Raw genomic sequence first — 24,699 nt, forward strand, 5'->3', positions numbered from 1 at the left:
GTGACTCAGTCAAATGAGGCTAAAAATACTTTTATAGGATTTTTGTAATGATTAAATCACATTCATATAAAGCGCCTTGCCCAATCTCTGGCCTGTGAATAAATACTTATACATGTTGGTTGTCATTAATATTATTGCTCTTGCCTTTCTTTTTATTACTAACAATGTAGATCAGTTTCTGCTCCCATGAGGATAAAAGATTTGCAGACTAATTAGCCACTACTAATAGAATTAACCTGTCTTATCTGTTCCTCTCTCATTAACATCTAAGCTCACTGAATCTATGGGACGATTACCAGCAGAACTAACAGCTTCTAAATACCCGGGCCTTTTAAGCAGGCTGCCAGGTCTTTTGTGCTATGGCATCTAGATATACAAACTGTTGAAAGGTTCAAAAATGAGCTAAAGATTCTCCACCTCTCTCCCTTCTCCCTTTTTCTTTCACTCCTCCCATCCTTTAGGACTCCTGTTCGTGGAGTATATGGAATAAATTCACTCTCTTCCTGGTTTGGAGTAGATGCACTGAGTTGGGCTTGTTTCATGATCCTGTTTTATCCAAGATAATGTGCAATTCCAGACTGTTCCAGGGACATATGGCAGAGGGGAGTTGTTTAAACACTAGAGTAGGTGTGAGATGAAGAACAGGTTCCTTGAAAAAAGGATTTCTGGAGTCTCTGTTGCTGGCCATGAGGTGTGTGCTTAATAGTTTCAAAGTGTTGAACACAAAAATCAGTCCCTTGAAGCAGGGGTTAGCAAGTTTTCCTGTAAAGGTCCAGGTAATAAATAGGTTAGGCTTTGCTGACTATATTAGTTTGCTAGGGCTGATGTAACAAAGCACTGCAGACTGGGTGGGTTAAACAACAGAAACTTACTGTTTCACATTTCTGGAGAGAAGTCTGAAAACTAGGTGTTCTGCTCCAGGACTCCCTGATCTGCGATTGACTGTCTTCTCCTCTTTCCTCCTTCTAAATGTGTTGCTGGGTCCAAATATCCCCTTTCTGGTGAACATCAGTTGTATTATCCAGTTTTCTGTTGCTGTAAAAAAACAAACAAAAAAAAAAAAAACCTGAGATAATCAGATCATAAAGAGGACAGACTTATTTTGGCTCACATTTACATTTCAGTCCATGGTCAGTTTGCCCCTTTAGGGGGCTTATGGTGAGACAGTCATCGCAGGGATGCATAATGGAAAAAAGCCACCTACCTCATGGCAGGCAGGAAGCAAAAAGAGAGAGGGGCTCAATTACCAATATCCCCTTGAAGGGCATGACCCCAAAGACCTAACTTCCTTCCCTTAGGCCCCACCTCCTAAGGTTCCACCACCTTCCAATAGCACCACAGACTGGCAAGCAAGCCTTTAACACATGGGCCTATGGGGGAAGGGAGGTTTTAAGATCCAAAGCATAGCACAAATCATTGGATTAGGGTCCACCATAATGACCTTATTTTAACTTGACTACCTTTGTAGAGACCCTATGTCCAAATAAGGTCACATCCTGACATACTGGCAATTGGTACTTCGACATAAAAAAGTTGAGGGCAGAATGAACAATTTAATCTATAACATTATTTATATGGCCTATGTTGCAAGTTCTCAACTGCTCTTGTAGCACAAAAGCAGTCACAGATACTACATGAACTAATTGGTGAGGCTTTATTCCAATACAACTACATGTGTGGCACTAAAATTTGAATTTTAAATAATTTTAACATGTCACAAAAATCTTTAGATTCTTCCTTTTAATCATTTGAACACATAAAATTTACTCTTAGTTCATGGACTGTACACAAACCAAGTGGAGACCTGGGTTTGGTCCAAGAACTCTAACATGTTAACAGTTGCCTTACATGTTTCTGAATATGACTGACACATTATGTACAATTTCTCATTACATTCCGAGATCCATACATTAAATTAAATAAAAAGAGTTTGGCCAAACAGTCATTTTGTAAAAGGTAGAATCACATTTGTTTTCAAATGTGTTTGTTTATATGGATGTGTTTCAAGGTTTTAGGAAAAAAATAGAAAACATCTCTGGAAATCTCCGATTTGGCCTTCTGAGATTGAAATTTCTAACTTTCGATTATAACCAAACATGAAAGGAAAATGTCTTAAGGTATGACTGTTATTCATGAGATCATTTTTTTTCAGATGTCTTTCTTCCTCCCTCCCTCCCTCTCCTCCTCCTCCTCCTCCTCCTCCTCCTCCTCCTCTCTTTTCTTTTCCTTTTCCTTTCCTTTCCCCTTCCTTCCTTCCTTCCTTCCTTCCTTCCTTCCTTCCTTCCTTCCTTTCTTTCTTTCTTTCTTTCTTTCTTTCTTTCTTTCTTTCTTTCTTTCTTTCTTTCTCTCTCTCTCTTTCTCTTTCTTTCTTTCTTTCTCTCTTTCTCTTTCTTTCTTTCTTTCTTTCTTTCTTTCTTTCTTTCTTTCTTTCTTTCTCTCTTCTTTTTCTTTCTTTTTCCAAATTAAAGCAGTTCTTACAAATGATTTTCAGGTGAGCAACACTGAAAATAAAAGGTAAATGCCTGAAGAAAAGGAAATAAATGGGATGAACAAATAAAAGTATGAATGTGCTCTCCAGTAAATATTTACTATGTGGGGAAGCAAATAGGTACCTCTTAAGCAGGTACCCCAAGCCAGGGTATTCTGCTGTGAATGGGGCTTCCAGGAGTTGGTGCCAAGGCACTATTGCATGTCACCTGCTATAACATTGACCCTCAAATTCACCCTCCAAGGCAGCACCACATTCCCTAGAAGCAACAAGTCCATTGTGCTTTCTGGTTTTTTTTTTTTTTTTTGCTTTTAGTGTCATCCTCAGGAACTACAGTTAGGAGGGTCAGCACGTTGTCCAAAAAATATGAAGATGCCTTGATGATAAAGTACTAAGATTTTCCAGCAATAATTTTACATTGTCTTTGAACAATGGGTATTTCTATATTGGCAAATCAAGTTGCTGATCCCACTCATGTTAGCAGGGTATATATCATACTAATATTACTCAGAATTTATAATCATTACAAATTCGTTTTCCTTTTAATGGATACAATTGGATAAAAAGTTTTAAAGCATTATACTACTATGATCTGATAAAAAGTTTTAAAGTGGTTTTATATTACTTGTAGCACTACTTTGAACTCTTCCTACCTAACGAGTAGTTTTTGGATCAGCAGCATCAGCATGGTCTAGTGGCTCCCTAGAAATACAGAATTCCAGGCCCCATTCCAGACCTGCAAAATCACATTTTGCAATTTAACAAGGTCCTCAGGTGATTTCTGTACATATTAAAGTTTGAGAAATCTTGCTGGAGCTGACTTTGGTATCCTCATTTCTATCTGTGCTTTTCAGGATTGGCTTTCCTTCCAAACTAGAAAAATCTAATGCCAAACCAACTAGTTGGAATGCAGTTGGGGTACTGGGGCACTTGGCTTCTGCTATTCTTTCCCACTCCTGGAAAATCACCAAAAATATAGAAAATAACCCAAAGAAATGACCTCAGAAGGCTATTCCTGCTTCTCAGGTCAGTTAACAAAAAGGGAAACAAAAAAAATCTGTTTCACTTTTTATCTCCATAGAAACCCTACCTCACTACCAACTCAGCAGTGTGAGACTGTTTTCTTCACACAGTTATCCTAGTTGAGCTGAGAGATTCAAAATAACCCCTGGATGAAGTAAAGGAAGTTCTAATTTGATTTTTCCAAGACATGAAGCCTTCTAAATTTGTGGGTAGACTGTCTAGCACAACAGGAAAAGGCCAATTATTTAAAACACTTATGGGTTACATGGCAACTGAATCTGAAAGGCAAAGAACATGAGAGAACATGCTTTTTTGGCAAAACTGCGCTCAGAAAATGTGTACTAACCATCAGTGAATTCCACTAATGGTCTTTAGATTGCAGGGGAGAAGCTCTCTTCCTATGGAGGGCTCATTTCCAGCTTTTAATACCTGGCATTACGGACTGTCCTGTTGAACTGCCTCCTTCACAAGACTAAGGTGGCCCTTGCAAACGAAGTTCTCTTTCTTTCCAATTTGCTTCTTCTATTCAATTCTGCTATTCAGCTCTGTGCTCAACAGTGGCAGTCCTTGCTAATTCCACTCCCTGTGACAGTCCTGGCTATTGCTTTAGAAACTGGTGTGCCCTTAAAATGTGTTCCAAATGCAGTGACGTCTGTTCCTTCTGTTTTCAGCATTGTCTGATCCCACCAGAACCTGATTGCGTTTCCTCTAGCTGGATATAGGGGACCAGTGCACACAAACAAACATGAAGACCTGCTCTCCTGAGTTGATAGTGCCCATTGATGCAGAAAGGAGTTGCCTCTCATTTTAGTGACTTCGGGTGGCTTTCACTCAAAGAGCTGAGAACACACTGACATTCTTAATCTATTTTTATCTTCCATCAGAAATGATGATATACACTTGATTTTATGGACAGTGGAGCTGAAGCCAGAGGGATCGTTGCCTTCTACCAAAGGTCAACTTATTTGAAGATAGAAAATAAATTAGAGTACCCAGGGTGGTCATCTTCAGTCTGGCATATAAACTACATAACACAACCCACCCTTCAAGATTGTTCTCAGATGTAATCCTCAAGTTGCTCAATTTCCAACCAAAGGGAAGTCAGGTCTCTCTTCAAACCTTCTACTCCCTTTTATGTCGTCAAATCCCATCCACAGGGCTAGCCTTCACTTAGAAGGCTGTATCCTCTGGAAGCTTAATGCCACAGAGCTACTTGTAATCATCCAGTAGCCTGTTGATTCTTTCCCCAGATAAACAGGACCCCTCCAGTGGGCCTCAACCTGAGTGGGTCTGAAAGGAGATAGAGGTGCTGGGCCTCCACCTTCTGGCCACTGGAGGTCCAGTCTAGGCGCTGGTGGTTCCTTAGGGAGGGAGGAGAAGAGGCCATACTCTCAGGAATCCACTTAGCCCGGAGTTCTCCCTGTCAAAATGGGCCTGAGCCCTGAGCATCTCTGCTCTGAAGCCTCCTTCACATGGCTGTTCTGCAGGCTGCAATGTGTTCCAAGAAGGCTGGACTGAGTGCAGACCATTCCTAGATTCTAGTTCTGTACCTGAGTCTTGGTCAGTCCAGTTCATGTTGAGGGTTTGCATCACTGGGAATAGAGCTTGGGATCCCATTTCCTCTCCTCTCCAAAAGATTTCTGGATTACTTACATAATCTGCCTGCCCTCCCCAGTGGTGTTTAAACTCTGTATCCAAAAAAGATAAATTAGAATGTTCTAGATTTTTGGAGATGTAATCTTAAGAAATATTGCTTATTCAGTGGTTATAAATTCAGATGCCCACCAGGAGAGGCAGTAAATCTAGACTGGGGTGAGCGTAGGACAGTGGAACATAATGGGCATTTTGGGGACATAGCTCACTCCAGTTATTGCCTTGCTGATAATATATGGGCTCAAGGTTGCCAAATTTTCTGGTTTTAAAAGAAGCAAATACTTGGATTCTCACATAAAATTTTATTTTTAAATATTAGTAATAAAATTATAAAATAAAACAAACGCTATGTGAAGGACTTCTAGTAAAGGTAGTCTAGGTGATTCAAACTAAACCTTCTACAGAAAAGAAAAAAGAAACAGAACTATATAAACACATCTTTTTTAAAAGCCTAAGGACCAATGATCTAATGAAATAGTAACAAGACCAAGAAGGAGGATGGAGCTCAGAGAAATGATCCAGGGCACTTTCTACCCTAGGACATTTGCCTGTCCAGGAATGTGCTTTTGGTGAACTACACAGGTGTAGTGATCAGCAGTGGGTGCAGGTGGAGGACTGGTTCTGCTGCCCAGAAGATTAGCCAAAGACTCACTGAGAGGCAGACCTGTGTGGCAGGTTCAGGCATCATTAATATTAAGAATTCACCGAAGGTAGAGACCCTGGCATAACGACCTCTGTCCTAGATCATAAACCCAAAGGGGACCACTCTAAAGGTTAAGTACAGACTACATCCAAAGGGTTATAAATCTATGAACAACTGGCTAGGAACTACTAACTCCATCAGAAGTCTAAGGAAAATGAGCAAAGCTAACAATATTCTTCATCTCAAGTTACTTCCAAAAGTAATTTTTCAAACAAAATGGCCAGCAAACAATAAAAGGTTACAAGGCACTTGAAAAGACAAGTTATCATATACCAGAATCAACAGAAACATATATGACCAAGAGATCCACAGATACTGAAAAAGTGTATTCAGTGCAGACTACAGAACAGATATTTTTACTATGTTCATGGAAATAAAACACTGAGTATAAAAGACAGCAGCAAATAACTGAAAATGATAAAAAGATATCATGATGTGAAATTAAAGAACTGAAAAAAACTGAAATTAAGAACATAATAAATATGTTTAATAGCAATTGAAAAGTATGAGTGAACTTAAAATATGTCAGAAGAAACTGATGCAATGCAGCTGGAGGTGGGAGATACAACAGAAGATAAGAGACTTGAGGGATGCTTGAGAAGGTCTAACATAATTTAATTTTAATCTTTAAATGGGAAGAGAGAGAGACTATAGTACATGCAGAACTTAAAAAGGTAATAGCTGAGATTTCCCAGAACAGATAAAGCAAATCAATCCACTGACTCTAGAAGGCCAAGTGAGAGAGAAAAAAATAATTTCGCATCTAGACTCATAAGACTAAACTCACAGAAAATCCAAAATGAAGAAGCTCTAGTTTGATGGACAACTAATTTTTCAATAGCAGCACTAAAAATCAGAGAACTGAAATAAAACCACTGACAGCCTAGGATTCTCAAGTTAGTGAAACTTTTGTAAAATGAAAGAAAAGACATTTTTGAACAAATAAAAACTGAGAATAGTTGACCAACAGACTCACACAAAAACAAATCTGAAGGATTGTCTTCAGATAGCAGGAAAATTATCCCATAGGGGTATTTGGAAGAAAGTCAGAAAGGAATAAAAACAAATGTTTAAAAGAGAGGTTGAGTTCAATGAATATCTGTTATATAAAACTTTAATACTTATGTCTTGAGGTGCTGAGAATATGTATCATTTTAATAGTGTAGAGAAGTAAATGAACAAACACAATAACTACAAGCACTGAGTGTAGTCATAGATAAGGTAAGATCCTTACCCTCATATCTTGCATATTTGGAGGAAAATAAAGGTCTACATAAATATTACACTTTGTTGGACCAAGTTTTCACGTTGTAATCTCTAGGTAACCACAACAAAATAGAAGAAAGCAACATGTACTCTTAGGACAGGAAAATATAAAAATAATATAAGATATATTTTAAATTCAAAATATATTGGTTATTATTTTAAACTAAATGGTTCAGGGAAAAGACAGTGTGGATTTTAAGAAAAAACAATTATCAGCTTGATGTAAAAGATATTGTAAAAAAAAAAGGTACAGAATTTGAGAGTTCAAAAAATGAGGAAAGATATACACAATTTTAACCAAAAAACAAGCTTTATTAATTTCAATAAGGTATAAGAAGTGTTGCTAAAGATCAAGAGAGATCCCAGCTGCTCGGGAGGCTGGGGCAGGAGGATCTCAAGTTCAAAACCAGCCTCAGCAACTTAGCAAGGCACTAAGCCAATCAGTAGACCCTGTCTCTAAATAAAATACAAAAAAAGGGCTGCGGATGTGACTCAGTGGTTCAGTGCCCCGAGTTCAATCCCCAGTGCCAAAATAAAAAAAAAGATCAAGAGAAATTCTTCAAGATGATAAAAGGTTTAGCTCCTTCAGAAGACATTCAAATTTGGAAAGCAAAAACTGACAAAAATATAAGAGAAAAGTAGAGAAATCCTCAATAATTCCTGAATATTTTGTATTTTAACTAGCAGACACAACAATTACTAAAAATACTTAAACAGCTAGCTAAAATATCTGACTTAATAGACATATAGATAGTATACCAAGCAACATCAGTGTAAAATTATTTTCATGCCACAAGGAATATATATAAAAATTAACTATCTAACTCCTTTGGACATATACCGAGGAGAGGGATAACTGGGTGAAATGGTGGTTCGTTTCCTAGATTTTTGAGGCATCTCCATACTGCTTTCCAGAGTGGTTGTACTAATTGAATTTTATCATCAAGTACATCCACAAGACTAGGATCCTAATTATAATAAGATATATTCTGTGCTTGTATAAATATATCAAAATATATAACAAAAAGAAAAAGAAAAAAATTAACTATCTAGTAAGGAATGATATAATAAAGGATGCTATCATAAGAATTATTAAGTTAGAAAGTAAAAGGCAAAATGAACACAAAGAAGTATGTGACAAAATGAAACATTTATTCATGACAAAATTCTTCCAAAAGGAATTAAGAGAAGTCCTTCAATCTCACGTAGGATTTCTGATAAAAATTCTTAGATGCAGGCAATACGTGCTGACTGTATTTCTGCTAACAAGAAAAAAAAATTGATGGGTTTGTTTAAAACTCTACTAGGCTGTTTTCAGAAGTACCAGCATCATTTTTGCATATGTCAAGTATGTATGTGCTTTCCTGTGATTATTCTGGTTCAACTTCTTTTTCTCCCTGCCCCCCTTCCTTTGGTCATACTGAGAATTGAATCCAGGACCTTATACATACTAGTCAAGTATTTTACTACTTAGCTATGCCCCCAGCCCAAAACATCACTTGCTTTCTTCCTTCCTTTCTTTCTTTTTCCTCTTCTTTTTTTTTCTTTCTTTTGGTAGTGTTGGAGATTAAACCCAGGGGCACTGAACCACATCCCCAGCTCCACCCCTTTTAAATTTTTTGTTTTGAGACAAGGTCTTGCCAAGTTGCTGAGGCTGGCCTCCATCTTACAATCCTCCTGCCTTAGCTCCCTGAATTGCTGGTATCACAGCTGCGTACCCCTGCACCCAACCTACTTCACACTTCCTAAAAAGGCAGTTTCAAATTTACCAAGAAACCTTTTACAACAAAAATAAGACAAATATTTAAACTTTCAGAAAGTGAAGACTTTTCTCTCTATATAAGAACCATCAAGAGTAGCTAAAATCAGCACTGACTGTGTTCAGAGATCCCGCTTTGTGCTTGTTAACCATGTGACCTCTGACAATGCCTCTGAGTCTCAGTTTCCTTATCTTTAAAATGGCTATGATGTCACCTACTGATATGCTATTATTAAGATTAGCATAATACAAGAATTTGGAGTATTGCTTGGCACAAAGTTGGTATTTAGTGTCATCTAATAAAATTTGCCAAAGAAGAATCAAAGCTTCAGGACCCAAGGCATAGAGGACAAGAAAAGGCATTTCCTCTTCCTAGGACTTGGCAAGCCAGTGAGAAAATCAATTCTATCTTACTGTGCAGTCAATTGTATTGCCTGTGACCTACCACGAGTCAGAAAACATGGCAAGGTCTGCTTGAGCAAAAGGGAGAATGTCTTCGTTGTTCACGTGTGCATGCTACATATTTGCATATTTACCAGAGTAGGCTGCCTAGCCGCCTTCCATGACAGGCATAAATGTAGGCTGGGGATGCCGCTGAGGGCCAAGCTGTTTGTACATCTGCCTGCCTCATAACCACTGTGTCGCCTGTTTCTGAATGCTGCTGTCAGCTGTGGAATGTGTCAATGAAGAGGGCCCCTGCCATGTGATGATATGAGGGAGAAAAGATCCCTTCTTCTATGCTCATTAGCACTAATTTGCAAGAACAGCTCAGAAATGTGGCTTGGTGGCAATTTAAGGGCAGACAGGGTATGGCCTTCAGATTTGAATTTTAATTGCTGGTCTGTAGGGAAAAAAGCCAAGCAAACAGATTCTGTGTCTGAGAGTTGCTTTGATGCCTATAAATAGTCAGGCAGTGAAAACATCATGATTTAAAACTGACTGGGATTGCTTAATAATAATACTGTTAATACCTACCATTAACTGAGTGTTTACTATGTGACAGCATGTCGGTAAGTGCTTACATGTATTATCTCATTTTATGTTTATGACAACCCTGTAAACTATCATTAGCTTCCCGATTTCAAAAGTGAGACATCAAGATGTTTAGGAACCTTGTCTAGTTAGTACTAGAGATGGAAATACACCCAGGTGCTAGAAAGTCATGCATTCAACCAGCATATTATAGGATTTCTCACTTCATTTAACCCTTAGCTCTTTCCCCATCTAGCAAATAGTCAAGCGATAAGTCCCCCTGAAGTACTATTTAGGCTACTTACCTTTTGCTCTTGTTAACCAACTGCCTCAAAATGTAGTGGCATTACAAGAACAATTGTAGCATGCTCATGAATCAAGGTATTTGACTAGGAATTTGGATGTGGCTCTGTGGGATGATTTACCCCACCACCCTGCTCCATGATGTCTGGGATCTGATGGAAAACTAGCAAGATGAGGAGTGACTCAAACAGTGGCAGCTAGAATCTTCTGGAAGCTTCTTCATTCACACACCTAATGCCTTTTGGTCTAAGGATAGTTAGACTTAGCATAGCTGCTCAGAACACTCAGAATAATGCCATGGAAACCAGGAACCCCAAAAAGTTTCATGACTTTCTGTGACCCCATCTTAGAGGTCATATAACATTACTTCTGCTAAACTGTGTTGGTTGGTATTTATAAAACCTGCCAATATTCAAGGGGAAGGGGAAGAGACCCCAACTCTTTGTGTGTGTGTGTATATATATCATTTTTTAAATTTATCTTTTAATTTTTTACAGACTGCATCTTAATTCATTGTACACAAATGGGATATATCATTTCATTTCTATCATTGTGCATGATGTAGATTCATACCGTTCGTGTAATCATACATGTACATAGGGTAATGATGTCTGTCTCATTCCACCATTTTTCATACACTCCTCCCTCTCATTTCCTTCTACATAAATCTAAAGTTCCCCCATTCTTCTCTCACCCCCCACCCACCCACCCCCATTGTATATCATTCTCCAATTATCAGGGAAAACATTCGACCTTTGGTTTTTGGGGGTTGGCTTATTTCACTTAGCATGATATTCTGCAATTCCATCCATTTATTTGCAAAAGCCATAATATTATTATTCTTTATGGGTGAATAGTATTCCATTGTGTATATATACCACAGTTTCTTTATCCATTCATCGGTTGATAAGAATAATTCCAAAGAATTTGCAGTCATGTTTTAAAACTGCTATATTATTCTTAACATTTTGTTTAATGTATTAGTTAGTTTAACATCACTAGAATAAAATACCTGAGATAATTAACTTAGAAAAGGTTTATTTTGGCTCACAGTTTTGGAAGTTCCATGATTGGGATGGATCCATTGTTTTTTAGGTCCCCGGTGGGAGTACAGATGGCAATGGCAGAGAGCTCATGATATGGCAAACTGCCCACCTCATTTTCAGAAAACAAGAGGAAGAAAGGAAGGGGCTGGGTTCCAGGGTCCCTTTGAAGTGCATGTCCTCCACAAGGCCCCATCTCCCTAAGTTTCCACCACCTCCCAATAGTGCCACCTTCAGGACCAAACCTTTAATACATAGATCTTTGGGGTCATTTAACATATAAATTGGCAGTTGACTTCAGTATATCCAATACACACTACTCTTTTTTTTATTGTAAACAAATGGGATACATATTGTTTCTCTATTTGTACATGGAGTAAAGGCGTACCATTTGTGTATTTATAAATTTATATAGGGTAATGTTGTTTGATTCATTGTTATTTTTTCCCTTCTCCCTACCCCTCCCACCCCTCTTTTCCCTCTATACAGTCCTTCCTTCCTCCCTCCACTCTTGCCCCCCTCCCTAACCCTAACTCCAACACACTACTCTTAACTCTCCATGTCTAAAAGCAAAAGATACTTTAGTGGCATAGAGTGGCATAGTCTCATTCTTCATACCTTCTGATTTGGAAAATCTTTTTGAAATGACTTTTCCCACTTAGTATTAGTAAGTAGTGTTTTCATGAATCAGTGTGAGCTAAATAATGCCATGGAAACCAGCAACCCCAAAATCTTCACAGCCAAGGAGCTGGGGATATAGCTCAGTGGCAGAGCACATGGTAAAAATGTGTGAGATCCTGGGTTCCATCCCTAGTACCCAAAACATAAAACAAACAAGCAAAACACACACACACACACAAATTTCAGTAGCCCAGAACTGCCGAGGATGCTGTCTAGTTCTGGTTCACAATTTATATCATCACACTGTGGGTGGGTGCTCTTCTCCATGTTGCTCTTACCCCAGGTTCCAGGATCATGAAACAAGTGCCTGGAACATTGCCAATCACTGTGCAGAAGGAGAAGAAGAACTTTGGTTGAAAATAATCACATCTTCTCTACTCTTAACTCACTAGACAGAAATGGTCATAGGGACTCTGGCCATGGGAGGGCCTAGAAACTCGTCAAGAGGAAAACTAGACATGACTATCACAGAGATTAGGTAATGCCATGAAAGAAAGGAAGCTCACATTTATTATTATTATTTAAAAAAAATTTTAGTTGTAGATAGACACAGTATCTTTATTTATTCTTATGTGGTGCTGAGGATCAAACCCAGTGCCTTGTATATGCAAGGCAAGCACTCTACCATTGAGCTACAGTCCCAGCCCACATTTATTATTTGAATAGTCTTTCTAAGTTGAGCCCAACAAGAGCTGTGGAACTAATATTTGCAACTCATCTTTTGGAGGGTTAATTTGGATAAATGTAAACTAGTATGTGAATGTGTTCAATTTCTATTACACAAATTGAATTATGAAGTCAAATAGATAATACACATTTGAGGAAATATGGGGAGGCCTGTCTGTAGTTCCAAGCTAGGTTTTATGATCCTGAAGTACACTCTGAGAAAAATCCATGACTGCCTCTGTGTAAGAATCACTGATCCTCAGGGATACCCCATAGTCCTTGTACAGGTTCCATATTGGATCCCAGGCTATATTAGTTAGTTTTTCAATATGACAAAAATATCTGAGGCAGGCTACCTATGAAATAAAAAATATATTTAGTTCCATTTTGGAGGCTGAAAATCCAAAATTTGTTCATTGGTTCAGCCTTTGGCAAGAGCCTAATGGAGGATGACTTCATGGGCATCATGGTGGAAGTATGTACAAGAGGAAGGTATCACATAGACAGACAGGAAGCTAGAGAGGCTGAGGTCCCACAGTCTCTTCTAAAGGCACACCTTCATTTGAAATACAGACCTTCCACTAGTCTTCACTTCTTAAAAGTCCATCTCCCAACATCATCACTCTGGGGAACCAAACTTTCAACACATGAACCCTGGGCATACAAACTCAAATAATATACACACCAAATCATGAACTGTGTCTCCATAAAACCCAACTGCCTCTCCAGTTGGGGAAGGTGTAACATCTGCCTCAAGGCCACCTAGAAGCTCAGATGCTTTCTGGTCAGGAGCTTTCTGGTACCCACTCTGGAGCAGCCCCATGGGTGTGTATCACCCCTGCACCACTGACACACATCACCCACCACATCACACACAGGTTAACTTCCCACGAAGATGCCAGGGTGACTGCAAAGCATGGTACCCATGGTAAACCCTGGGGGTCAAAAATTCAAGTGACAGGCTGATAACACACTTGAGATAAGAGGTCAGCTGGGCATCTGGAATAGAAAGTTATTCATTTAAACTGGAGTGCTTTCTAAAGATATTTGGTCTGACATTGGAAGAAGGATGTGTTGATTTTATAACAGCCAAAATAAAGAATGGAAGGATGGTCCTTGTGGCCATTAGACTACCAATTCGTATGCCCTGAGCTAGCCTTATGGGAGGCAATGAAGATGTTCCAAGTGTTGGCTCCATCCCACCACTGGTTTGTATGATAATAGCAGAAGTTTATATACCTGCCCATGTGCCAGAGACTGTTCTGTTTCCTATTCACCAGTTAATTTAATCCTTACAACTGCTCTGAGGTAAGTGGTCCCCATTTCATGTAAAGAAAATTAATGCTTAAAGAGACAAAGTGGTATTATGATTTGGATATGCGATGTCCCCCCCACAACCCCCAAACTCCTGTGTTAGTACAGGAATATTCAGAGGTGAAATGATTGGACTACAAGAGCTGTAACCTAATCAGTTCATCCTAGTTTGAATGAACTAACTGGGTGGTAACTGTAGGCAGGTGGGGCATGGCTAGAGGAGGAGGGACATGACCTGGAAGGATTCATCTTCCTTCTCGTCTTCCCTCTGCTTCCTGGCCACCATGAGTAAGTAGTTTCCTTCTGCTATGATATGCTGCCTCACCTTGGACCCAAAGTGATGGAGTTGGCTGACCATGGACTAAACCTTTGAAACTGTGAGCTCAAAATAAATTTTTCCTCCTCTGAGTTGTTTTTGTTGAGTATTTTGGTCATAGTCATGCTAAGCTGACTAACTCAAGTGGCTTACTGGATTGTATAACTCCTAAGGAATACAGCCAGGCTTTTACCCCAGGAAGTTCAGCTTCAGAGTTCACAAATTTAACTACTATCCTATACTGCCTGACTTGGAATAAGGAGCACAACACTTTGAAAGAGTGGTTCCCAGACCAGACTAAGAATCAGAATCACTTTGTGGATCTTGTCAGACCTACCCATTCCCTGCTAGGTCCACAGGCACACTGAATATTCCATCTCTGTGGCTAGAGCCCACAACCAGTATCCTTGTGTGATTCCTGGTGGTCCTCAGGTAGCATATATCGTTCCATTCTTTGGAAAACCTGTCAATGTTTTTACTTCATCTTTAAGGAGGAAGACTTTCTGGATCCATAAGTGGTCAGACAAGCTAAATCACATTGTAGTTCCAACTGGAGGAACTCAGGACAGTGATGACTGATAATCTAGATCTTGACTTTAGAAGTCTTTTAGGGAACAAAGAGAATAAGAGGAGGCGAATGAAAATTTCTCCAAGTAACGCAAACTAGAAAGACAATAGTTCTTTAGTTTTTTTTTTTTTTTTTAACCTCTGTTTTCAATCTTGCCATTCTGGTTCTGCTAACAATTTTGTAAGTGGAGGGTGGGGGGGGGGCGCTGATTTTCCATTAAACTAGCAAGCTTATTCCACATGAAGGAAACCTTCAAAGTCTGTTGTGGATATACCCAGTGAAGACAAATGTGAAGACATGTCAGGAACATTTGAGTGACACAGGGTTCTCAACCAATTAGCAGCACCCCAACCTTTTGCAATGTTCTTGGTGGTAGAAGGAATGAGCTGTGGGGACAGAGAGAAGAGAGGAAAAGGCAAATGGTGACCAGGGAAGCATTTCTATGAAATTTAAGCTGGGAACTCTTGCACATTGGCTTGTACTTATACAGTAGGACACTGAAAGGGCACAGAGCTTCTTCCTTATGCCTCCCTGCTGTGCCTACGGAGGCTGGCCCCCACATGTGCTCACTCCCATGCCCTGTCCCCTCATGAGACTTCTGTGTATGGAGCCCAGTGAAGCTCACGTTTGAATAAATAGGAAACTGACTTCCTGACTCCTCTTTTTCATGTTGGATGTGCCATCTAAATGCCACCTTCACCTTCTCAAAAGCTGAATCAGTTATAGAAGTGGGGAGGGTAGTAGACAAGAAGACTGAACCTGCTTGGTCAGTGTGGTTTCTGTTAGGGGCACTGCCGCCCCAAGATGCTGGCTTGTTTTTGCTTTGATGAACCCCTTTGGTAATATTTCACACACTTTCATCTATGTACGTTTGGAATGGCTTATTCCCCCTTACAAGAGAGTTTTTGTAGAGGCTCCACCCCTTGTTTTTAATTGACAGGATAGATCAATTCTCCCAGTGTTGGCCTCTGATTTCTGGCTTATCTATGAGAACATTTTTCAATTTGTCTGTTTTGGTTAATTTTAGATCCATTTTGGATCAAGATAGATCCATCTTAGATCCATTTTGGATCATTTTGGATTTGTGACATAGAAAAGGGATTAAAGTTACAATCAGGGTTGTACATCTCACAATTAAGATCTTTAGCAGTACCTAGCATTTGCATTAGCGAAAATGTGTTTAATTTTGTTTTCAGTGAGTCTGTCTTCTGTGTGCTTCCCAAATGGATTTTAAATCACTGGTTATCTTTGCCATGTGGGATCTGGGCAGCATCTCGCCTAGAGGGCTCATTTGTGCAAAACAGTGAAAGGGACCCTCTGCAGTAATGCATAGGACCCGGGGGTTGGTGGAGTATCCTCCCTCTGGTGACCACGGGCATCCCACAGCTACAGCCACATTACTCTGACCTCTGGCTCCATCTTCACATGGTCTGCTCCTCTCTGTGTGTATGTGACCTCCCTCAGAGCTTATAAGACTCATTGTAATTGCATTTAGGCCCTGCAGGATAATCTAAAATAATCTCACTGCAAAATCCTAACTTAATCATATCTGCAAAATCTCTGTCCCAATAAGGTCGAGGGATTAGGACCCAATATCTTTGGTGGCCATTTTCTTCCTACCCACTGGATATAAATCCAGTTTCAAGACCCTGACAACCCTGCTCACCATGGCTGACCATAAGTTTTGGGAAGCCACCCAAAACTTCAACATCAGAGGATCACATGAATTTCTTCCTTTTAAAAAGAGGCTTACACAGTTGAGACTGAGAAGTTGGCAGTTTCCTGCAAACCAGAGATGGTAGAGCACTGTGTTAAGGAAAAAACCTTGGGACTGAGAAGGAGAAAGTGGATGGGCAGCCATTGTGGGAACACAGTTGGAAGCTCTGGCAACTACTTGGATGTGTGGAAAAGAGAAAGACTCACCAGAGGGCTTCCAGCCAAGCTGATGGAGAGCTTGGTGGGATCTACTAGGACAGGTGCAGCATCTATGATCCAAATTTCCAATGCTCAAAATACTTCAAAATTTGAAACCTTTTGAGCATGTCATGATTCCATAAGTGGAAAATTCCACACCTTGACCTCATGTGATGGGTTGGAGCCAAAATAAAGGTGTACTAAAAATATTGTACAAAATTACCTTCGGGCTATGTTTATGAGGATATATGAATTATAAATGAATTTTATCTTTAAACTTGGCCTTATATGTGCAACTATTCCAAAATCCAAAAAATCTGATATCAGAAACACTTCTGGTCCCAAACATTTTTTGTACCAGGGATACTTAACCTGTAGCAGAAAAGAGAATATAGTACCATGAATTGGGTTGGTAGGGAAGTTAATTTTGTTTTGCAAGAGGTTATAAAAGGGAAATAAAATTCTTTACTGGTAGTAAAAAAGAGTGGTGGTTCCTCAAAATAATAATAATAAACACACTTTGGGTGTTTATTTTATTCAATTTTATTTTAATTTGTTTTAAATTGATGGTTTATTTCAGTGCACAAAGAAATTAAAGTTAGCTGAAGAAATCCATGAGTGGGTCAATTTTGGACCAAGTCATAGAGACTAGCCTGAGGCATAGTTATCAACTCAGGCCCTCACAGCAGGAGTTAATGGATTTTTACCTTAGAGATTACTGGAATTCATGCCAGTATTTCTCTGCTCTGTTTAATTCTTAACTTATCTTGGTTTCATTCTCCTTTTTTGTAATTTTTATTGTCTCTCTCAGTCTCTCCTTTCGTGTATGTATGCCTGGATTGCCAAGGAACTTTGTGCCATGATGGTTAGTAACTGTAACTTCACAATTTAATTCCCACTGCTAACCTCCTATTTCTTACCATTTCAAATCCATGAAGGAAAAAAATCCCATCATCTAGTTCAAGTTTTTGCCCAGGCTGTATTGTAGGTGGCTACCTGGCCTATGAGTTGGCTGCCTATAACTCAAGAGAGTCAGCTGTGACCAGGAGGTTAGAATCATGAACTATAACAGGGAAACCTAGACTTTACCTGGAGCAAAGCATTTCACAGGCATAGTACCCTTGGAATACCCAGTGCCTTAGAGCAGTGGTCCTCAGAGTTTGGTCCCTGGACCAGCAGCATCAGGATCACCTGGGAACTTGCTAGAATTGCCAATAGGTACCCCACCCTAGACCTCATGAATAACAAAATCAGGAAGAGGAGCCTAGCATCTGCGTTTTAAGAGACCCTCTAAGGCAATCCTGGTGCATATCCAAGTTTGAGAACCACTGCTTTAAACTAAGCAAATATCATATGGATAAAAACCAAAGATTTGAATGAAATTGAGAGAAAATCTGGCATGCTAGGTTTAGTAGGTTTGAACCCAAGTGTTGATGTTACTCAGTTCTAGTGATCAGGGAAAATGCATTTATTTTAAAGCCCTAGTTTTTAGATGCTGGGATGTCAGTGTTTTGTGTTGCAGGAAGATCAGCATCGTCTGGGTTATATTACCTGCCTCAAAGATATCCTGTGATAAGTACTCCCATCACTATCCACCCATTCTCCACTCTCATCACCATTTCCTACCCACTCTTCCCCATCAAGATACTTCCCTGGTCCTCAAAGTGCGCTTTCTTCATGGAGACCAGCTTAGCGCTACATTCCACAAATTATGACAAATCTTGCTTAAGTAAGTGATTATGTTTCTGTGTATGGTTTTGTTTTTCTCCCCTAAATCACTAAACTATTTACTTTGAGTCTTGTGACGGTCCATTCATTTGCATCCATCCTGCCTGTTGCTGTCAGAATAAGAAGTTCAGTTTGTCAGTTTTGTTTCATGGCTCTAATTGACATGACCACTATAGATTAAGACATCAACAAGAGAGAAGATGAAGAAAAGGTAAAAAGGAGAAATCTGTCTTTTTAGGAAGTTTGAACAAGTTAAAACCTAATATAGGACTAGGATTAAGATGATGTGTTAGTCAGTTTGTCATTGCTATGACCAACATAATCAACAAGAACAACTTAGAGGAGGAAAAGCTTATTTTGGTTCATGGTTTTGGAGATCTCAGGCCATAGATAGCTGACTTCTTTGCTCTAGGCCCCAGACGAGGCAGCACATCATGGCAGAAAGGCACAGTAGACGGAAGCTTCTCAGCTCATAGTAGCCAGGAAGCAGAGAGTGCAAGGAGCTAGGACAAGATACAGTCCCCAAAGCCACACCTCCAGCAACCCAGTTCCTCCACTCTTGCCCCACCTGCCTACAGTTACCATCCAGTAACCCAAATTGTTAATCCATTAAAGGGATTAATCCACTGATGAAGTTATAGCTCTTATCATTGCCTAGAAGTCCCATCCCTGATCCTTGCTGCATTGGGGATCATGCTTCCCAAACACAGGCTTTTCAGGAGATATTTCTAGATCCAAACCACAACAGATGAGGTTAGCTAGGTGGAAAATATAAAGGGAAGAGGCATCAAATTGCTCAGTAATCAGATAAATATCCCAATACAATATTTTTAGATATTGTATTTAAGAAACAGTACAAAAAAATCTGTGATAAATATCAAATTTTTAAATAGAATCCAGTTCCCTCTGTGGCCTGATTTGCTTATAAATTAGAGATGACAGCAAGCATTTGACAAACCCTGCAAGATGGAAGAAGGACCCTGGAGTCACATTGTAAATACTGTTGAATGGGTATATTGTCCCTTGGTTTGGAGCAAGAAACTCACTGTTTCTATTCTTGAATGTGGAAGAACTATGGTCTCTAAGAAGCACTGGAATTAGAAAAAAAAGTCTTTATTCCCAACATAATTGATTAAAGTCTCTTAATTTATTTCCTGTATCCATGGGAATCATCTTAGAACTTTCAGTGAGTTCACCATGACCCACATACCTGGGAACTCCTCTTCTCCATCTGTTCTTGGTCAGTATGCTTGGCTGCTCAGTCCTAGCCAACTCTGCAGCCAACGTGGAACTTGTCTGGTGTTTCTCGAAGTCCTCCCCTTAGGTTCTTTTGTGTTCTCTAGTTTTCTTTGTCACTCACAGAACTTGTATCAGAATTGTACCATGGAAAGAACAGTAGGGGGGACCTCATCACAGCTCAGCCACTAAGCAGATGTGTCATCCTCAGTCACTCTTGTCTCCTCTCTGTATCTCAGTTTTCTTGTCTGACATGAAGGAAACAAACTAGATCATCCCACATACTTTTCTGTTTCTCAAACCATTTACTTCCCACTTCACCTGAGAAGACTCTCATGTGAAGGCTTTAACCCCTCTTATTTCACCCCATTCCAAGGGTCTCTCCAGTCACCTCAGGAAAATCAACACCGCCTCCCATGAGGCCTGGTTGATGACGCGAGAGAAGTGTGAGGGATTTACATGAATCAAAGTTGTGACAGTAAGAGTCCAGTACGGCCATGCCTCTGACACGTCCTGAATGTCCTTCGTGAGTGTCTGTAGAGGTCTATCTGCCTTGCCATTTTTACATCAAACTCATGTATCATCATGTATTTCACAAATATGTACTGAATATCTTAAGCAGTGAACACTATTCTTAGCCCCAAGTGGATCAAATTTCCTGCCCTCATGTTTGGTCACACATTCCAACACATGTGTGTTTACTTTGCTATGTGATTGAGGAAGAAAAAGTGTTCTGCTTTAACATCCTTAAAAATAGAAGCTTAAGCTCAATTCATAATAGCTAAACTATGGAACCAACCTAGGTGCCCTTCAACAGATGGATGGATAAAGAAAATGTGATATACATACATATATATATATATGTGTGTGTATACGTATATGTATATGTATATATATGTATACATATATATGTATGTATATGTATATATATGTGTATATATATGCGTATATATGTGTATATATATAAAATGAAATATTATTTAGCTCTAAAGAAGAATGAAATTATGGCATTTGTAGGTAAATGGATAGAGCTGGAGAATATCATGCTAAGTAAAATAAGCCAAACCCAAAAACCAAAGATGGAATGTTTTCTTTGATAAGCAGATACTGATCCACAATGGGGGATGAAGAATGAAGGAACTTTGGACTGGGCAGAGGGTAGTGTCAGGAGGGGAAGGGGTATCAGGGTTGGAAGGACGGTGGATTATTACACATGTATTATTACACTAACAGTGGTGTAACTCCGCACCATGTACAACCAGAAGAATGAGAAGTTGTGCTCCATTTTTGTACTATGTGTCAAAATGCATTCTACTGTCATGTATAACTAGAACAAATTTTTTAAAATTAAAAAAGAATTACAAGAAAAAAAAAGAATGAAATTATGGCATTTGCTGGTAAATGGATGGAATTGGAGAATATCATGCTAAGCAAAATAAGCCAATCTCAAAGAACCAAAGGTCAAATGTTTTCTCTGATATGTGGTTGCTAATTCACAATAAAGGGGGTAGCTAGGGAGGAATAGAAGTACTTTGGATTGGACCAAGTGGAGTGAAGGGAGGGGAGAGGAATGGGGATAGGAATGATAGCAGAATGAATTGAACATTATTACCCTACACACATATATGATTGCACTATTGGTGTAACTCTACATCATGTACAAACAGAAGAATGAGAAGTTATACTCCATTTATGTATAATATGTCAAAATGCATTTTACTGTCATGTATAACTAGAGCAAATTTAAAAAAAAGAAAAATATTTAATTAAAAAATAAAAAGAAATAGAAGGTTAACTTGAAGTTCCCATTCCACAAGGCTAGCAAAAATTCAGTCTTGGGCATTTTGAGGGCCCTCTCCCCAAGACTCCTTTGGGTCATACAAAATCTAAGGATGTACTGTGATTTCTAGAAAATGGGTGGAACCCCAGTTCCCAGCACAGGCTTTATTTTCTGGAATCATGGAGTCTCTGTTTGCTCCCTTACCCTGTAATACCCAAACTTCTTTTCTATCAATACCATCACTGTTAGTATTTGTCTTTATATTGACTCACTTCATCTTCACTTCAATCTGTTTATTTACTGTAGAATGTTTACATCAGTGCTCTACGTGGAAAAAATACCGCTTGATAAATATAAGCACACCATAAAGCCAAATTCAATAAAAATATTCACTGACAGGATCTTCTAGTTAGGTAATTCTTGCCTGAGATATGCATTGTCTTGCAAGTCCTAAGACAACAAAAAGTTTCTCCTTGTTGAAATGCAAAGGATTGAAGAAAAAGAGACCAACTTTCTCTCTTTTTCAAGTAACACTGTGTCCATGCACCATCTAAAATCATCACAAGTGGTATTTGCCCCACACTTTGGAAAACAGTGCTTCACTCCCATGGTAGGATTAGCACTAAAGGGCAAGAAATGATTCTTACTCCTCTTTATGTCCTTTGCTTATGTAAGAACCTGGTCCTTAGGCTTCTATATCACCCCCACCTCCTCTTCGGAAGCATAAAGGTGCCTCGTGAGCCATGTGTTATAATATGGGAAGAAATGATCAGTAAGCTCTGTAGCACTAGCCAATGCATTGGCCCATCTTCTTTGAACCATTGGGTTACTAGGATGGCCTTAGGATGAAGGATAAACTTTTATCCTCAAGTTGCATGTGTGTGGAGGCTGGAGGATGGGGATATACTTGGGAAGGAGTCATACCAGAGGTACACTGGAGTTTTCTGAGCTTCCTTTATTCACAATCCTCTGTTCATTAAATGCTCTCAAGTTCTTCTAAGGGTTGGCTGGTGCACTTCCCTATATTGGGTAAATTTTCTTTGGAGCTGGTAAAACTTTGGGAGTCATCATCTTCTGACCCTAATTTTCTGCTCTGAGTAGTCCAGTCTCTTTTGCAGGTGAAGAAAACAAAGATCCAGAGGGGGCAGCTAGCTGTCCTACCCTCTATGGCTGCCTGTGAGCAGCAAATTGGAGTTTGAAGCCAGATGCTATAGAAATCCATCCCAAGACTCTGTCTCGTGACTGGTTCAAGCTGTTCACAGTGTCCTTGCTTCTTTTCCAGGCAGTGCTGAGCCCTCTCATAGCCATCGCACTGAAAATATCCCAGATTCATGAGCGAACTGGCCGCAGAGGACCCACTGTCATCACCTGAGTGGAGGAGAAATCGCTCACCAGGGCCAAAGAGAGCACTCAGCCGGAGATGCTTCACGATGCTTTCTTGCTACCTGTTTGTGCCTCTTATGACTTTGGAAACAAACAAACAAACATATTTTGCTGTTGGGGGGTAAGGGGTGAGTGGGAAAAGAAAAAAATATTCATTTCATTTTGGTTTTGTCCAATTCCTCCAAATTCATCTTTAGTGGTCTGTGGAAGCCATGTTATCATTTGGAATCTATATCTTATCATACAAAGGGGCCTCCCCTTTGCAGAAAAAAAAAAAATAAGCGGACAAGGAACCCATTAATCACAACTCTTGACATCTTTGGTGCCATGTGAGAACAGGTCATAAAACCACACAAGAAAGAGCAGTGCCAGAATTAAGTTGACCCTAAGCCACTGGGGCTCCTGGGCAGGAAGAAGACCTCCTCAGCATTGGGGGCGGGGGTCAGTTTTTCATCCCAGGTTAGATCTACAAGGAGACAAGGTGTCAGAACTCCTAACAGCCCACCTCACGCCTACCAAACACCTAATGGCGCATGCTCCCCAACACCCCTGCACACCTTTCACATCTTCTAGAGCTTCCTACAAATCACAGTGGCACACTTCCAACAAAACATATCAAAGGGTGGTTCTCATTTTGTACATAATGTTATTTTAGTTATGAAGCTGGTGGCATTCCTTCGAATGCAGTCATTTGTTGTGCAGGTGGCAAGGAGTTTCTTGACAAGACTCTGCAAACAGATACTTAAATCTGGGGGGCCCATTGCCAATGACATCAGAGGTTAATACATGAGTTTACGTAAATTCCTCCCAAGGAGACAAAAGTACCACCACACCATGTGCATGCTCTCTCTGGCTTTCCCAGTAAGGGCCTATTTTAATGTATTTGTTTAAACCCAGTTTTGATCTTACTTGTAATGGCTATTAAAAGAGAGAGAATGAAGTGCTATAAAAGTAGGAAGTGAAATGGATTCTGGAAGAAAATGTCACTGGTGGACAGTATGGCCTGATGAGATGGAGGAGAGAGTTGGGATTCTGGGGAAACAGGGTCACATCTGGCTCCCTTTGCCTGAGAAAAGAATATTGCAGGTCTAGCAGGCGCCTCTGCACTCAGCCAGGACACTTGGGCCTGGACCTGTTTGCGTATATCTGCTTCCTTGGGAACGGCACGCTCACTGATCCTGATGGTGTCACTTGCCGAGGTGACCTAGTGCACTTTGACTGTTAAGCAATGTGTTATTGCTGTAGTCAAGGTTAGTGCGAGCAAGGAAACATTCCCAGCAAGGCATTTGTTTCCATTTTCTATCTGTGCTTTTGTCAAAAACTTGCTAGGACATTTAGTAGCCAATAAAAAAAGAAATTCTTATTTTAACCTTATTCAAGGATTATGGGTTTCAGCTCATTTGTTTCACCATTGAGAAACTCCAAGAGTGGTCACCTGTGCTGATAAATCTGTCTTCTGGAATACTTACAAGGGTTGCTTTTCATCATTATGACCTAGGGAATTTATTAAATAAATGGAACAGCAAAAGCAAATTGCTCAAGATTGCTTTTGGGAGTCAGCAAAAACTAAGATGGCCTCTAGTCTTTCATGGTAACAGCCTTCATTTCACAGTAATAGAAAAGAGATTTAAAAGAAGCAGTTACGAAATACACCAATAGAATAAAATTTGCCTTTTAGCTTATGTTCCTATTGTGTCTTCAGTTTCCCAATAAGCATCTATGCATTCATTCATTGTGATTGTGCTGTGTTGATCAGGACAGGCAGATGCATTCTTAAGCATATGGAATTCTGGGTGAGAAACTTTTTTTTTTTTCAAAGATGAACTTTTGATCATCTCTAACTTTTTAGTTCAAATGTAGTCTCCACTCAAATATTCTATTCCTTTACTTCAACATGGAATTG

At 39.6% G+C, this 24,699-nt stretch overlaps 1 protein-coding gene across 1 annotated transcript in view; it reads left to right on the forward strand.

The window, feature by feature from the left end:
- Pgm5 (phosphoglucomutase 5) overlaps positions 1 to 24,175 on the forward strand; it is a 181,977-nt gene extending 157,802 nt beyond the window's left edge. The window contains exon 11 of the mRNA XM_047524436.1: positions 22,696 to 24,175. Coding sequence (XP_047380392.1) covers positions 22,696 to 22,785 — 90 coding nt within the window. The 3' untranslated portion in view covers positions 22,786 to 24,175. The remainder of the gene's footprint in view (positions 1 to 22,695) is intronic.
- The last annotated feature ends 524 nt before the right edge of the window (positions 24,176 to 24,699 follow it).

The sequence above is a fragment of the Sciurus carolinensis genome, chromosome 14, assembly GCF_902686445.1.
Source record: "Sciurus carolinensis chromosome 14, mSciCar1.2, whole genome shotgun sequence".
Taxonomy (NCBI): Eukaryota; Metazoa; Chordata; class Mammalia; order Rodentia; family Sciuridae; genus Sciurus; species Sciurus carolinensis.